At 37.7% G+C, this 15,732-nt stretch overlaps 1 protein-coding gene across 3 annotated transcripts in view; it reads right to left on the bottom strand.

The window, feature by feature from the left end:
• pmfbp1 (polyamine modulated factor 1 binding protein 1) overlaps positions 1 to 15,732 on the bottom strand; it is a 188,200-nt gene that overhangs the window by 49,200 nt on the left and 123,268 nt on the right. For all 3 annotated transcript variants that reach the window (XM_026268380.1, XM_026268382.1, XM_026268381.1), the window contains 2 exons: positions 5,058 to 5,186; positions 2,954 to 3,043 (listed from right to left, as the gene is read on the bottom strand). In XM_026268380.1, coding sequence (XP_026124165.1) covers positions 2,954 to 3,043; positions 5,058 to 5,186 — 219 coding nt within the window. The remainder of the gene's footprint in view (positions 1 to 2,953; positions 3,044 to 5,057; positions 5,187 to 15,732) is intronic.

Genomic DNA, 15,732 nt, shown 5'->3' with positions numbered 1-15,732 from the left:
AAGAACAGGGATACTGTGGTCCTTAAACTAGGTACTAGAAGCTTTTGCACTGTGTGCAGGTGCCAAGTCCTGTTGAAAAAATTTAATCTGCAACTCCATAAAGTTGGTCAGCAGCAGGAAGCATGAAGTGCTCTAAAACGTCCTGGTATACGGCTGAGTTGACCTTAGACCTCAGAAAACACAGTGGACCAACACCAGCAGATGACATGGCACTGCAAACCATCACAGAATGTGGAAACTGTTTACAGGTTACACTGGACCTCAGTTTAACCCTGTGACCTCACTGGACCTGTTTACAGTTTACACTGGACCTCAAGCAACGCGGATTGTGTGCCTCTCCTCTCTTCCTCCAGAGTCGTTGTTCAAGAGTGGCTTGACACAAGGAATGCGACAGCTGAAACCCATGTCTTGCAAACGTATGTGTGTAGTGGTTCTTGAAGCACTGACTCCAGCTGCAGTCCACTCTTTGTGAATCTCCCCCACATTTTTGAAAAGGTTTTGTTTCACAATCCTCTCCAGGGTGCAGTTATTCCTATTGCTTGTAAAAAATTTCTACCACATGTTTTCCTTCCCTTCTTCTCTCTATTAATGTGCTTGGACACAGAGCTCTTTAAACAGCCAGCCTCTTTTGCAATGACCTTTTGTGTCTTGCCCTCCTTGTGCAATGTGTCAATGGTTGTCTTTTGGACAACTGTCAAGTGAGCAGTCTTCCCCATGATTGTGTAGCCTACAGAACTAGACTGAGAGACCATTTAAAGGCTTTGCAGATGTTTTGAATTAATTAGCTGATTAGAGTGTGGCACCAGGGGTCTTTAATATTGAACCTTTTCACAATATTCACATTTTTCCTGAGATACTGAATTTGGGATTTTCCTTAGTTGTCAGTTTTAAAAAACAAAATTAAAAGAAATAAACATTTGCAAAAATATCATTCTGTGTGTAATAAATGAATATACTATACAAGTTATATTCTAATTATATGATTAGCACCTGTACAACAAAAACACAACATAATAGAAATCTACCCTATACAATGTTCTTATAGGTTTGTGCTGTTGACTATAGCAGACATTGTACAATACTGATAATATATCATACATTTGGAACTATATTTTGTAAATATAATTATGTAACTAAAGTATATTATGTAAACAAAAACTTTTAATTTGGATGTGATTTACTGTGTGACAGCACTAGTACTTACTGTATATGTACTTTTAAAGGTACTAATACATACATTTAAGGTACTACTATGCAGTGCTGGGTAGTAAATGATTACATGTAATCTGGATTATGTAATCAGATTCAAACTATCAAGTACTTGTAATTAGATGATATTAATTCATACTGTGCAAAAGTCTTAGGCCACTAGTATTTTCACCAACAAAATATGTTTTTAAGTAAGTTATTTCTATGTTTTACTGTAGTGTGTCAGTGGGAAATATCTTTTTACATTTCCAAACATTATTTTTGCCATTAATTGTAATAATCCAGTGAGATTTTTGTTTGCACAAGGAATCTGACAACAGAGATCTGTCAACAGAGCCTGGCTGGAAAAACTGAGACAGACTAAATGCAGAAGAACTGTGGCAATATCTCCAAGACACTTCAAGAAACGCTTCTAGAAACCTGCAAAGCGACAGTTGTTTGCAAAGTTTTAGGCACTTGTGTAAAAATGCTGTAAAGTGAGGATGTCGTCAAAAATAATGCCATACATTGATTTTATTAATGAACTTCTATTAACATTTGGTGTGACCACACTGCGCGTTAAAAAAGCTTTCGTCCTAGGTGCACTTGGGCATTGTTTTTCAGGCAGCTTTTCAGGTAGGTTTCTTGAAGTGTCTTGGAGACATTGCCAGACTCCTTGTGCACAACAATCTCACTGGATTATTAGAATTAATGGCAAAAATAATGTTTGGAAATGTAAACTGATATGTACTACTGACAGACTACAACAAAAGATACAAATAACCAACTTAAAAACTTTTTGGGTGAAAATACTAGTGGCCTAAGACTTTTGCACAGTACTGTATATGCTCATTATTAGATTGCAGTTATATTTTTATAGATTACATGATTACATATTATTCACACAATGGCAGTTAATTATTAATCATTTGATTTGCCCTCATTTCTTCCCCTTAAATATTCCTTTCTAAAATTCTACCACTTTTAGTTCATTCATGAACCCCAGTTTGGGAAACTCCGGACTAATGTAATGTTTAATACACTTCATGATGTCGATAACAAAGAATGGAATATATTTCTGGATCAAAAGTAATCTAAACGTAATTAAAAAGTATTACACATTACCTAACATGTGTAATCCAATAAATTACATTACAAACGATAATTTCTGTCATGTAATTTGTAATCAGTGACAGACTACAATTTGTAAGTAATCTACCCCACACTGCTAATACAGTGTGTACCATTTAAGTGTAAATAAGGTGAAAAAAGTACCTTTTTAGCTTTTTTACCTTAGGGTACCACCCCAGTGAGAGCTTTGTATGAGGTGGAGATAAAGCTGAGAAACCGTGCTACTTAGTATGATCCCTGAGCTTCCTCTTAATCTGTGCATTAACTTTACCAATACTGTGGCACTCAAAAATGAAAGGTCCACTACAGAAAGAAGCAGATATTCAGAGCTCATTTTATTGTGCTGTGTATAACATGCTGTTGCGTTCTGAACTTTGAGCATCATGAAGAGTACAGCGAGAGGCTTGAGACGAATAAGGGTGAGACGTGTCAAGGATTTCAGAGACCTAGCAGACCTAACCATCAGGGAACCTTTTACTTTTAAAAAGAAATAAAAAAATAAAATTGCAGATAAAGAAGTGTGTACTTCAAGCTCTCTGTGACCGGAGGTACATCCTTATGTTTTTGCATGGCACATGTAAAAGTGTACCCCAAAGTGCATGTACAGGAGGCTATTAAACAGGGTTTTGCTGACCTCTCTCTCCTTTTCAAGCAGTGCCAGCGTCTTGTCAACTTCTCTTTGGAGTTCATCAATCTGCAGCACTTTCAGACGATGCTCTTCTTCCTACACACACACACACACACACACACACACACACACACACACACACACACACAGACAAAGGCAACTGAAGGTGAGACGCACTGGGAGGAAAGATTTTGTTAAAAGTGTCAAGCGGATGCCTTTGCATAATGCATATCACACCTTTGAGATGATCCATTAGCAGGTTGTGGTGTGGGAGTCGCTAAATAAGCTGACTTGACTCCACAGAAAAGACACAATATCCTCTCTTCCTTTCTTTACGAGTGGACAGTGGATGAACAATCAAAGCCCGGTGGGTTTAGATTAGCCTGAGCGGGGCCTAGTCATGAGGGGACCTTTAACCCCCGCCCTCCATTTGTCCCTTCTATCCAGACACTGATTTATAATTTTAATATATCTAATTTCCACCGCAGCGGCGCTTTCCAAATGTCATTTTCCAATTTGTGTCAAACCGCGTGACCATTTTTCTTAATACGGCTTATGACAATCTCAGCGGCAGGGCAGATATGCAATTCAGATGGAGTGTCGTACAGACACGGACGTAGCCGCCTGTTGCCTGTTTGTGTGTTTATCTTTATCAATGGCTCGACGTTTTGGGAGGGGATCGCAGCCTAAGAAGCAGCTTGTTTATGACAGGGGAAAGATTGGCTTTGCTGAGGAAAATGGCTGCAGGGGACGGAAATAATAATTGGCCCGTAAATCTGGTAATTATGTTTACCATAATAAGAGTTATGATGGCGGTAATGATAATCTATTAAAATATGCATCAACATTAAGGGATGGAAATGGAATGTGGGATGGGCTCATGGTAGTTATATGAATATTTATGATAATTAAAACAGGGCCTCCCCCTTTTGAGCAGCGTGGACTCTTTTCACAGACTGCGATGATGCTTTTCCATGCTTATTAACCTCGTAAATCTCGTAAAAAAAAAAAAAAAAGGTACTTTTATAACACTATACTTTGTGTTATATAACACTGGTATTCAATTATAGATAACTAGTGTTTAAGCACAATGTCAGAGGAAGTGATTATGCAGTCTTATCTGAAATATAATTGTTGTGGTTGTGCATGTAAAATCTGGTCGATTTGTTGTCAGTATTCCACTTCAAATTCCAACATTCCATTCCACTTGTGTCATCAACACACACACACACACACACAGTTTGTCACTGACTAAAGAATCGAACAAACAAAAATATTATTCTTATTATTTTTAAGTTTCCAGTCTGTGGCAGTGTTTTGATATTGATAATATTTATCAGTCTTCCATGACTCCCATAATATTTAGTTGTATGAATGCATATGTAAACAGCGAAAACATGAATGGAGTTATTAACAAACAAACAAACAAAACATGTTATTAGCTTCATTCTGTTTTTTCACACTTAAATGTGGGTAAGAACCATTAAAAACATTATATGCTGTTGAATGTTTGGCCATCATGTTATCTTACTTGTCCATGAACAACTTCTATCTACTCCTTTTTGTTTACACATATTTTCTTCTTTGCGTGGTTTTGGATCTGGAGATGCTGTACTATTTCATGAGGTCTTTAACAGCGTCGCCTTACATATGTGAAAACAGTGAAAACTGTGATTGCTGGAATAATTCGTCAATGATGGGGAAGTGCCATATCTTAAATTATAGAAGATTTCGTCAATGGCAGGAAAATTATTAAAACAGCTTATTACGATCTCAGCATAATGATGAATATGCAGTGTAGATGGAGTGTCACAAGGCCAAGGACGGAGTCGCCATGGCCTGTTTAAGGGTTTATTTGTCTTTACTCAATGAGGCAAATTTGACATCTTTTTTCTTCTGACCAGTGTAATCAATCTCTCAATAATTTGTCATAGAAAAGTCATAGAAATCCTATGGTCGATTTTCTCTTTTGGTACTGGAGCAAATGGGAGCACAAACATAATTTCTGTTGTAGTTTCCATTCACCACTGTAGTAGTTTACCCAACTATACAACTTCCACTTCTGAGAATTGTGAAAGGGCTCATGGGAAGAAAGATTTGGCGGTGGTACCCTGAGGTTGGCGCGGAGGAGCTCCTCTCTGACGCCATTGAGCTGCTCTTGAAGGAAGGATCTCTCTTTCTTCCACTCCTCTTCTCTCGCTTTCAGCTCCTCTTGTGCCTCCCGGAGCCAACACCATTCCTGTAGGCACATACACATACGCATTAGGGGTCATACAAAAGTTTAAAAGCGAAGGAAATGGATTCTGTGATCCCTTATTTTGGCCAAATTCAAAGGCCCCTTACTGTACAGCCCCTTAGCTAACAGTAGAACAGTTCACCTCTTCTGACCTTTACCTACAGCCTTCATGCGGCTATTGACCCACACTGTCTTGCTTCTCGTTCAAAAAAATAAAAAAAAGGCAAAACATAAAAGGAACAAGTTGTCGGAAATGAAATTTCAATTCATCCAGTCCCTTTATACACTGGTGCAAGAGCTGGCGAGGAGAGCAGGGGGATCAATAGTGTTTAGACAGCAGAGCAGATTTTCTAAGAGCCGAATCAATAGGAAGGAGAGAGGGAAAAATACCTCGGCTTTTCTTTGGGTGTTGCAGTAAATACGAACAAATCAGTGGCCTTAGGCTAAATGGATTGACCAGCCGTTTCCGACTCCTGTGCTGTAAATAAAGATCTATTGGGAAAGCAGTGCCCGGGTCCCTGAGAGAGTGAAGAGACAGCCACTGTGCTGAAGCGCTCTCACACACACCTGCATTTAACCTGGACGCACGCGGTGAACTGACACACTCAGAAACCGCCCTCAGACGTGACATCATTGTGACATCATTAATCATGCGCTGTGGTGATCCTAACAAAAACACTTACTGATGTTTTTCTAACTTTGGGTCTCAGGGCTCTTTTATTAAAGCTAACAGATTTCAGATATATGAAGATCGGATTAAAAATTACTTTATCATGCCTCTATTATTAATTTTTTATTAATTGTTCATTATTTCCAATCCAGCTGCTATTTTGTTAAATTATGCAAAAATACTATTATTTATGAAATTAACTCAGGTGAGAAAGATACAGTAGATGGTTTTAATTATTGTTATTATTACATTTTAATTTTTAAATGTAGTTTATTTTACAGAATGTTAGTAAACATATGCCATTTGAGATTTGGTGGGAATTTGACACAAAAGTACAAAAATAAATAAATAAATAAAGTAAAATAGTTTGTGTAAAAGTTAACTATTGAGAGTGTTAAAACATTACCCTACTATATATTCGTGAAAATGAATCTATTTTGCATTTTTAAGATGTAATTCAAATGTTCAGTACTATATTTTTATCATAAGACTATAAATTAATGTTGAAAGAAATCCATCATTTTCAGAATGTCTTTTTAATTCAAATCAAAATGTTTATTTGTTAAAAATTTCCAGCTCTATTCAGAACTGGAGACTTATGGTCTCAGACTTTTGGATCTCACTGTTAATGTATTTTACATGTCCACCCAGCACTTCTGAATGATAGTTCTCTCTCCATTTACAGCTGTTGCAGTGAGAAGAGTGATCCTTAATGAAGAGGTTGAACTTGGCCACCTCTGTGACTTTGGTCTAATTACTGACGAACACCACAGGCTAGCGAGGGCAAACTGTGCAGAAGTGCATGATATATGAAAGTGCTCCGTACTCCTCAGCCAAAACAAAAACATATCACAAAAGCCAAAGCAATAAAAGTACCGCCTCGCTCCAAAAGAAAACATTAATCAATAAAATGAAGAGAAATGTGGAAATAAAAATATGAACTGTGCTGTTGACCCTCGCAGCAGGACTGAGGGTGGACTCTCTGAATTGCCATGTTTGGTCAGGTAACATGGATTAAGAGCTTCTACACAGTGTCATGATCAGCCCATTCCACAAAGTGAATGAATGAGAATGACTGAAAAATAAAATAAATATAAAAATGATCTATGTAAAAATACTTTAATTAGTTTTTTTTTGTCTTTTTAAATTTTTTAATCTGATTTAGTTTTAATAATTTTAAATACTTCAAATTAAATGAAAAAATATATATAAAATTCTGTAAATAAGTCATTTTGTTATGTGCTTTATTTAAATGTTAGTTAGTTTTTTATATTTCTATTTAGCTTAAACTTATTATTTTATTCTAGTGTTTTAAAATGTTAATAATTCATAGTATCAATGTGTGTCATTACCACCAGTAAAAAGTTGAACATTTCTACTTCCCAAGCTGAACATGGAACATGCTAAGGAACAATTTTATTAATGAACACAGGAAGAAGCTGTGCTTGTAAACATGAGTTCTTTTTGACAAGGTTTTTTTTTTTTTTTTTTTTTTTTTTAGAGATGTTTGGTTTAGGATGTGTTTCAATATTCAGTATTGATATATTATGCTGGAAAGGTCACTGTAGGTTGGGCTGAGACTGCAGAGGGACATCACAGTTCAACTAAACACCCTCTCAAGAACATTACCTTAATGATACAATTCCTCACACCTGATCAGAGCCAGAGTGAACGAAATGAGTCAAAATATACATTCTTTGACCCAGATTCCTTTATTGGAGAGAGGTATTAAAAGGCCCCCTTCCAAAGTCTGCCTTAAAAAACCAGGACATTTCAACTTCTTAAAGTTTTTAAAAGGACATATTCAAACTAAAAACCACTTGGATTAAAATAGGCCATGTTTATTGCATTGACTCATGCGACTACATGTTCAGGATATGTATTTGTTAAGTATTGACTTCATTACATGTTCATTAGTGTTGATTGTTAAAGCAAGCATTACTATTATTAATGCTCTTGCTAATTATTACATGGTTCTATAATATTTTATTTAGATTGATTGAGCATGGTATTCTGTGGTCAAATATTTTGAAAATGACCACTTTATTGTATATGTGACGACTCTTTAACAGTTGTTCTACATCCTGTAGCTTACATACAGAATCACAGATGCAAAGTAATCTTCATCAGGATGATATGAGGGCCCTTTGCTTTTTTTGTCTTATTGACCAGCTGGTACATTATTTTTTTTAACTAAATAAACTTAAATAAACATCCCTTGCACTATTAAAGGGTTAGTTCATCAAAAAATGAAAATTATGTCATTAATTAATCACCCTCATGTCATTCCAAACCCGTAAGACATCCGTTCATCTTCAGAACACAGTGTAAGATATTTTAGATTTAGTCCTAGAACTTTCTGTCCCTCCATTGAAAATGTATTTATGGTATACTGTCCATGTCCAGAAAGGTAATAAAAACATCATCAAAGTTGTCCATAGCCCCTTTCACACTGCCATTCCGGCAAATACACGGGTAAAGTGTTCCGGCAATTGTTCCCGGGTCGCTAGATTTTGCACTTTCACATTGCCAGTGATTACCTTGGATATATGCGTGCTTTCACACACAACCCGTAAAGAGCCCGTAACAACACGTGACATCAGGGCATGACATGTAATGTACGAGTCGAAAACGCTAGGCACTGAAGCAAGCGAACGATTTCCGCATCAGCGCGGAAAGTGAGGAACAAACTGATCTCTGCTTCATTACAGTTTGCACAATATTTTTTCGTTGCGAACGTTGATCTTCCTTCAAAACAGCCGGTAAAGGAGTAGCGAGATAACGCGCGTGATCACTTCGACACGCATTAGATCTGGCTTTTATTCACACAGCGCTCGTCCTGGGTTGAAACCGGCAATGTTACTAGGTCCCCGACCCGGGTTCAATGCCGGAATCAATCCCGGGACATGGTTGCTTTCACACAGAAGGCGACCCGGCAATGTTCCGGCAATTTCCCACACAGTTTCAATGGAGGGACAAAAAGCTCTCGGACTAAATCTGAAATATCTTAAACTGTGTTCTGAAGATAAACTGAGGTCTTACGTGTTTGGAACGACATGAGGGTGAGTCATTAATGACATAATTTTCATATTTGGGTGAACTAACCCTTTTAGCCAATGCTATGAAAATGCATACAGATTTGTATGGTTTATCATCAGACACTTTGGAAACACAGAGCTCCACTGGAGACATTAAATTCATCCAAACAGTCCTAACTGTGAGGTCCGTCTGTAGATGTTTCCTCAGGTCCAGACAGTAGCTTGTGTCCAGAGGCATTCCAGCACGCTGCTGCCCTGGGCCATTCTCTAAGTGCTCTTTACTCTGAAAACACAGCTGGTCTCTGGGGCCCAAGATGAGTGCGGGGCCTCCCAGACCTGCACAACACTTTGAATAATAAATACATGCATCAAAAGCACACGTCAGAGCTTGATTCACTGCGGTAAAGTGCTGAGGTATTAGCTTTAATAACACGGGCTGGAGTCAGGCACTTGTTCTTTCCCGACAAATATGAGCAAATCAATTAATTCCACTGACATTCCCACCGAAAGCACACAATATAAATTTCATGAGGCCATGACTTTGGTGTTTTTGTTTTAGGAAGAATGGTGAATCATTTCTTTTATGCCCTCATTTCTAAAATATTCCACTAGCTAACACATTTGTTTTTGTTGACAACTTTGTATTAAAAGGTTATAGGATCTGGAGCACAGGAGAAAGACAAGAAGCTCGGGCTGAATCTCTCCGTTACCAGAAAGCATAAGGTGCTCTATCTTCTGCTGTTGATATTCTGCACATAATGATGGATATAAGCATCAGCCTTCCTTATCAATCCCCAGAGACTTATGCCGCATCGCTTCAAGGGTAAAACATAGCTCAGACTCATAGCGCTAGTGCTAATGGCCGCGGGAAGGAATCAGGGGAGTCTCGTTGGAAACACTGAAGGATGACAATAATAGTGATAAGAGAACAGGAAATAACTGGAATCTTTTAAAATGGACTCAAAGTTTGGACTTCACCAGTTTGGTTTACACTACCATTCAAAACTTAGGAGTCAGTAAGATTTCTTCATTTTTTTGGAGATAAATTTCTATTGCAACGCTGCATTTATGGTATACCAAAGTATACCAAATAGCTAACCAGAGTGTAAAGTTGTAAAGTGTAAAGTGAAACACCATGACACCAGTCTCAATCTTGACCCAGAGCCCAGTCCATCATCTCCCCGATGTGCGGAGCCAAAGCCTGAGCCCACCGCAGATGGAGTGCCAGTGCCTGCCATGACCAATGCGCCATCACCAAAGAGAGTGACAGACCTGAAGATCACCCCAGAGCCAGAGCCTCATATTACGTCTGATCCACCAGCTCCGCTGGGCTCCTTCATCCCTCTGGCTCCACCTTGGTCAGCCGTTGAACATCTGCCACCTTGGGACTCCACTCCTCTGGCTGTGCCTCATCCCTCTGAGTTACTGGCCACAGCCAGGACGGCAACCCACGGTGGAGCCGGAGACGGAGACAGAAAGCCAATGAGCCAGAGCAAATGGGAGGATCCGGAGTGCCAAGGCGGAGCCGGGGAAATGGAGGACCACGGTGGAGCCGGAGGGAAGGAGGAGCCTGACAAGGCCCGAAACTTGAACCCACAACCCTAGGGTTAGAAGTCAAACTCTCTAGCCACTAGGCCACAAATTCCCCAGCCTAAATAAGTATTGTGTAGCCTAAGTAATTTGTTATTTTATATTGAGCATATAGCATGGTGTATTTTTATTTGTTTTGTTAATAAAATGTATGCGTTTGATGTTGTATTTTATTGTTGCTTGAATTTAATTGATGTTGAATTACCGCTAATTTGAAAGTGAAAGTAAAATGTGCATGGCACTTTTACAAGGTATTTACAAAAAAAAAAAAAAAAAAAGATAAGGAAGAGAGGGAAAACTCAAATGAACTTACTCCCCCAAATGGTGATACATGTATTACTCGTGTTATCACACGTCGATTAAATGGTGGGAATATTTCCTAACCGTAACAACCCTGCTAGAGATACCAAAGAATTGTACTGCAGTGGTTTTGTTGAGTGAGTGAAAAAAAAAGACTAGTTATTATTTAACAAACAATTTGATTCATGTCAGCTGTCCCAGAGGGAAACTTGTTCAGAATGAGGAGCTCTAACATATGATATGAATGCTGTGTATGTGCAAAAAAAAAAAAAAAAAAACACCCACAAAAAAAAAACACACAACATCGAACCATTTACCCACTTAAAAAAAATACATGTACATTTAAAATCCTTTTAGGAAAAGCTGCCCTGTGTCTTTCAAATGTTTTGTTATTGGTTTGCAATGGTGAGTAGAATGCTCAACTTTTTTGATAATTACTGATAAGTCAGTCATCAGGGATTTTTTTTCCCGCTGGTTTTCCAAAAAATCCAAAATAGAATCCAACAAGTGTGTTTCGTTTGTCTTGAGCCAAGGTTTCCCATCTTATAAGAGACTTGATTCTGCACCAAATGGTTTAGGAGTTTTATGACCTTTATCTAAGTACTTTTGATCGCCGTAATTCCCCCTTAAGGCCAATCACGACAAACCTTGTTTCAGTAGTTACTAGTTTCAGGTGTCTACTCCTAACAGTTTGATCACTTTTATTTCAGAATGCTGATCTTTAAAAATCTTAACAATTAAAGGACTAGTTAAACTAAAATATAAATTATTGTCTTGAATTGGTCAAACATTCTGAAAAACTAGATTTTCTTTGCCATATAGTTCTAGCTTACTTTAATCACAGTAACCTAGACTGCATTAACCTAATGTTTACCTTTTGAGCATGGCAGTATCTAGGTTTTCATTGTTTTCAGTGTAGCTGATCAGTCATTTTTGCCAGTTGATGACCAGAAATGTCCAGCTAGTATCACCGTGTAAAACCATCAACATCTGTTTTCCAGCAGCGTCTCCCTTTGAATTTTACCTCTCTATCCACTGTCCACTAATGCTCAGTTCATAAATATTGTCTTATCGCTATTGTCATCATCATCATTTTTCCCCAATACTCTCCCAGACAGGGAAATTCTGAGGCAATTACTGAAGTGACAAGTGAAATGGGAACAAGAAGCACTAGAAAGAGATGGTTACCATGGAAACGGTGCAAGGGGATCAGATTACATGTGTGGTGGGCAGGTGAACCCCCTCCACTCAGTCCTGCTGCATACAGCGGCCTAGCAGCACACTAAAGACCAAAGGCCACTTAACCTCAATCACTGCTTGCAATCGCCAGCCAATCAGGCTGAATGTATTTGCTATTTTTGTTCAAAGGTCAGCTGCTTGTGTGCATCTGGGGCTGCAGAATGTACAGTACACTTTCCACCCAAAGATGGAGAACACTGGCAGGGACCAAGCTGATGGCATTTTAAAGACAGCACTATAATGATAATCATTATAGAATCACAACATTATAGTACAGTATAGTACATGTGTGAGTGTACATATACAGTGGGGATCGAAAGTTTGGGCACCCCTTGCAGAATCTGTGAAAATATGAGTAATTTTCAAAAAATAAGAGAGATCATACTAAATGCATGTTATTTTTTATTTAGTACTGTCCTGAGTAAGATATTGTACATAAAATATATTAACATTTATTCCACAAGACAAAAAAAATGCTGAAATTTTTAAAATAACCCTACTCAAAAGTTTGGGAACCCTTGGTTCTTAATACTGTTCTGTTACCTGATGATCCTCGACTGTCTTTCTGTTTTGTGATGGTTGTGCATGAGTCCCTTGTTTGTTCTGAACAGTTAAATGGAGCAGCGTTCTTCAGAAAAATCTTTAAGGTCCTGCAGATTCTTCAGTTTTCCAGCATCTTTGCATATTTGAACCCTTTCCAGCAGTGACTTTATGATTTTGAGATGCACCTTATCACACTGAGGACATTTGAGGGACTCAAACACAACTATTTAAAAATATTCAAACGTTCACTGATGCTCCAGAAGGAAACAAGATGCATTACGAGCTGGGGGTGAAAACTTTTGAACACAATGAAGATGGCCAAATTTGTCTTATTTTGTTGAAATATCTGCCCTTCGTAAGCAACAGAAGATACTTGTATGTTTCCCGGTACACAAATTAAGTACAATTTACCTTGATCCTCAAATTCCAAAAGTTTTCACCCCCCAGCAAAACAGAAAGACAGTCGAGGATAATCACGTAACAGCACACAGTATAAAGAACCAAGGGTTCCCAAACTTTTGAGTAGGGTTATTTTAATAATTTCAGCATTTTTTTTGGCTTGTGAAATAAATGTTAAAATATTTTATGTACAATATCTTACTCAGGACAGTACTAAATAAAAAATAACATGCATTTAGTATGATCTCTCATATTTGTTTGAAAATTACTCATATTTTCACAGATTCTGCAAGGGGTGCCCAAACTTTCGATCCCCACTGTATATATATGTGTGTGTGTGTGTGTGTGTGTGTGTGTGTGTGTATAGTGCTGATTGTCGCTGGTTACTGATTACAGATTATGAAAATAGTATTTAGTAACACAAGTTACTCATTTAGGTTACGTATTCTGACTACTTTTAGGATTACATTCAGATTACTTTACACTTAAAATACAGAAACATGTATCACAAAATTATTTACATAATCATTAAATAACACAGTGTTCATCTTCAGTTCTCTCTTCACAGCAGTTCAGTCAGTGAAATGTTTGAGCAAATGAATTACTCCGGGATATTAGTTTGTTTGAACTCAGAGGGAGTGTCAGCCACATTAAAAAAGTTAACAGTTTAAGTCATTTGTGGATTAATGTGTATTGGAGATGCAAAATGTTTCAAACGATTAAATTCGATTCTGTGAATTGGTTCAAAAAGATCCGGTTAAATCTAGTGATTCTTTCACGAACTGGATATCACAAACTGCTTTGATTTGAACTCTCTCTCACAACAGACACGGAAGAGAAGAAAATGCTGAATAAAGTCGTAGTTTTGGCTATTTTTGGAAAATTTTTGAAAAAAATTCTAACTGACCCTCTGATGTCACATGGACTACTTTGATGATGTTTTTCTTACCTTTCTGGACATGGACAGTAGACCGTACACACAGCTTCAATGGAGGGACTGAGAGCAGTTGGACTAAATCTAAAATATCTTAAACTGTGTTCCAAAGATAAACGGAGGTTTGGAACAACATGAGGGTAAGTTATTAATGATATAATTTTGCTATCCCTTTAAATACTATCAGCATGATGTACAGATAGGTGTACTATGAACATACTATACATATGGATTATGTAAAAGTGTATGTACACTATAGGCAGAAACATCATTTACACTAGTACAATGAACAGTAAAGTGCATAGAAAATATTTCAGTGAGCAAATGGATTATTCAGTGTTTCTGAATGAACAGACAGTAGTGCATGTAATAACAAGTTACAATATATACTGTAGCTCCCAGTTTAATTCAGATTCTACATTTCTACATAGAGAGGATTTCATACTTATTCATACAATCTTTTTGAACTATTCATTAAAAGAACCAGCTAATAAGGGTGATCAGTTTAAATAATTTGGCTAATTAGTTTCTGATTTACTAAAAAGAATCAGCTCATAGAAGTAATTTGTTTGTAAAAAAAAAAAATTACAATCAAAAAGACATTAAACAGAATAAACTGAAATAAAGAATGGGAATATATCACTGTTACTACACAGCCCTATAATTTTAGTTCATTTACTTAAGTATAATGCATACTTTTAAAGTTAAGAGTTTGTTCAGATCCTTAACTCTGAACATGAGGAACTGTACTGATGCTTTCTTTGGTAAATCATCTGAAGTTTGATGGTCGGACGTCCCTTTTACCCAGCAGAGAGGAAAATCATCCTATTTGCATTATCTACACATTTACATGCTTCATTCCAGCCCTGATGTTATTTAATCAAAATTTAATTTAATTTCATATAGAGCAATCTACATTTAATCAAGCACAGCTAAATGTGAGACGCATGTGCTAATCAGGCAGAAGAGCGAGCGGTTAGAGTTCAGGCTTTCATTAGTACTGCCATTAACACGTCACCTTAGAGTGTTTTGCAAACATCTTCAAACCGGCGAATGCAATTGTCTATTCACCGTGCAAACGCTTGTATAGGTGTGAGTGGGGTGCATTTCAATAAGACACCTTAAAACCACTAGTGCCTCGTTTACAAGTCTCCTGTTATTATTCCGTTTCATTTTAAAAAGCTGTTCTGACTAGAATGTGTGACAAACACCTTAAAGGTGACAGCAAAGACATTAAACCCCCAGGACGAGCGTTTCCGCGCCGCTGGCAAATTACAGCTGATTAGCCTTGATTTGAAAACAAAAACCACAGCGTGACACAAATCAAAAGTGCAGTCAATGTTGATGCATAAGTGAAATGGCAAATCTCAAAATAGCTCAATAAATACATCGGAAAGTTACAAACGAGAAGAACGGAGGGCGAGAGAGGGAGAAAAAATGAGAGTGAAGCAATTACAGATCTAATCAGAGCTTTCTGCATGAAGGTACAGCTCTCCTATCTCCCTCCCATTTGCATCATAACACAGCGTGCAATATTAATTTCCGAGTTTACTGCTTATTGGAAGTGCAAAGTATGAAAAGCCATTAAGGCTGCAAATGGGAAAGCAATTTGCTGTCACACGGATTCGGCTCTTGTTAACCATTTGGAATTAGAGTCATTTGGCGAGAGGCATTCTACAGCAGTCCACTAAAATAAGTAATTATGCTTGCCTTCTCTCTCTCTCCATCTCCTGCCATTTGCTCTTTCATTTGCGCGGGCAAGGAAAGCGGGATAGGTGGATGAGGTTGAAGGGCGTTAAGGGTGAGTAAGTGGATGCAGAGGCAATTAAAGTTGGT

The sequence above is a fragment of the Carassius auratus genome, chromosome 7, assembly GCF_003368295.1.
Source record: "Carassius auratus strain Wakin chromosome 7, ASM336829v1, whole genome shotgun sequence".
In the NCBI taxonomy this organism is placed as follows: domain Eukaryota; kingdom Metazoa; phylum Chordata; class Actinopteri; order Cypriniformes; family Cyprinidae; genus Carassius; species Carassius auratus.
The sequence above is the reverse complement of the archived record's forward strand: the minus strand, read 5'-3'. Positions and strand labels throughout refer to the sequence as shown.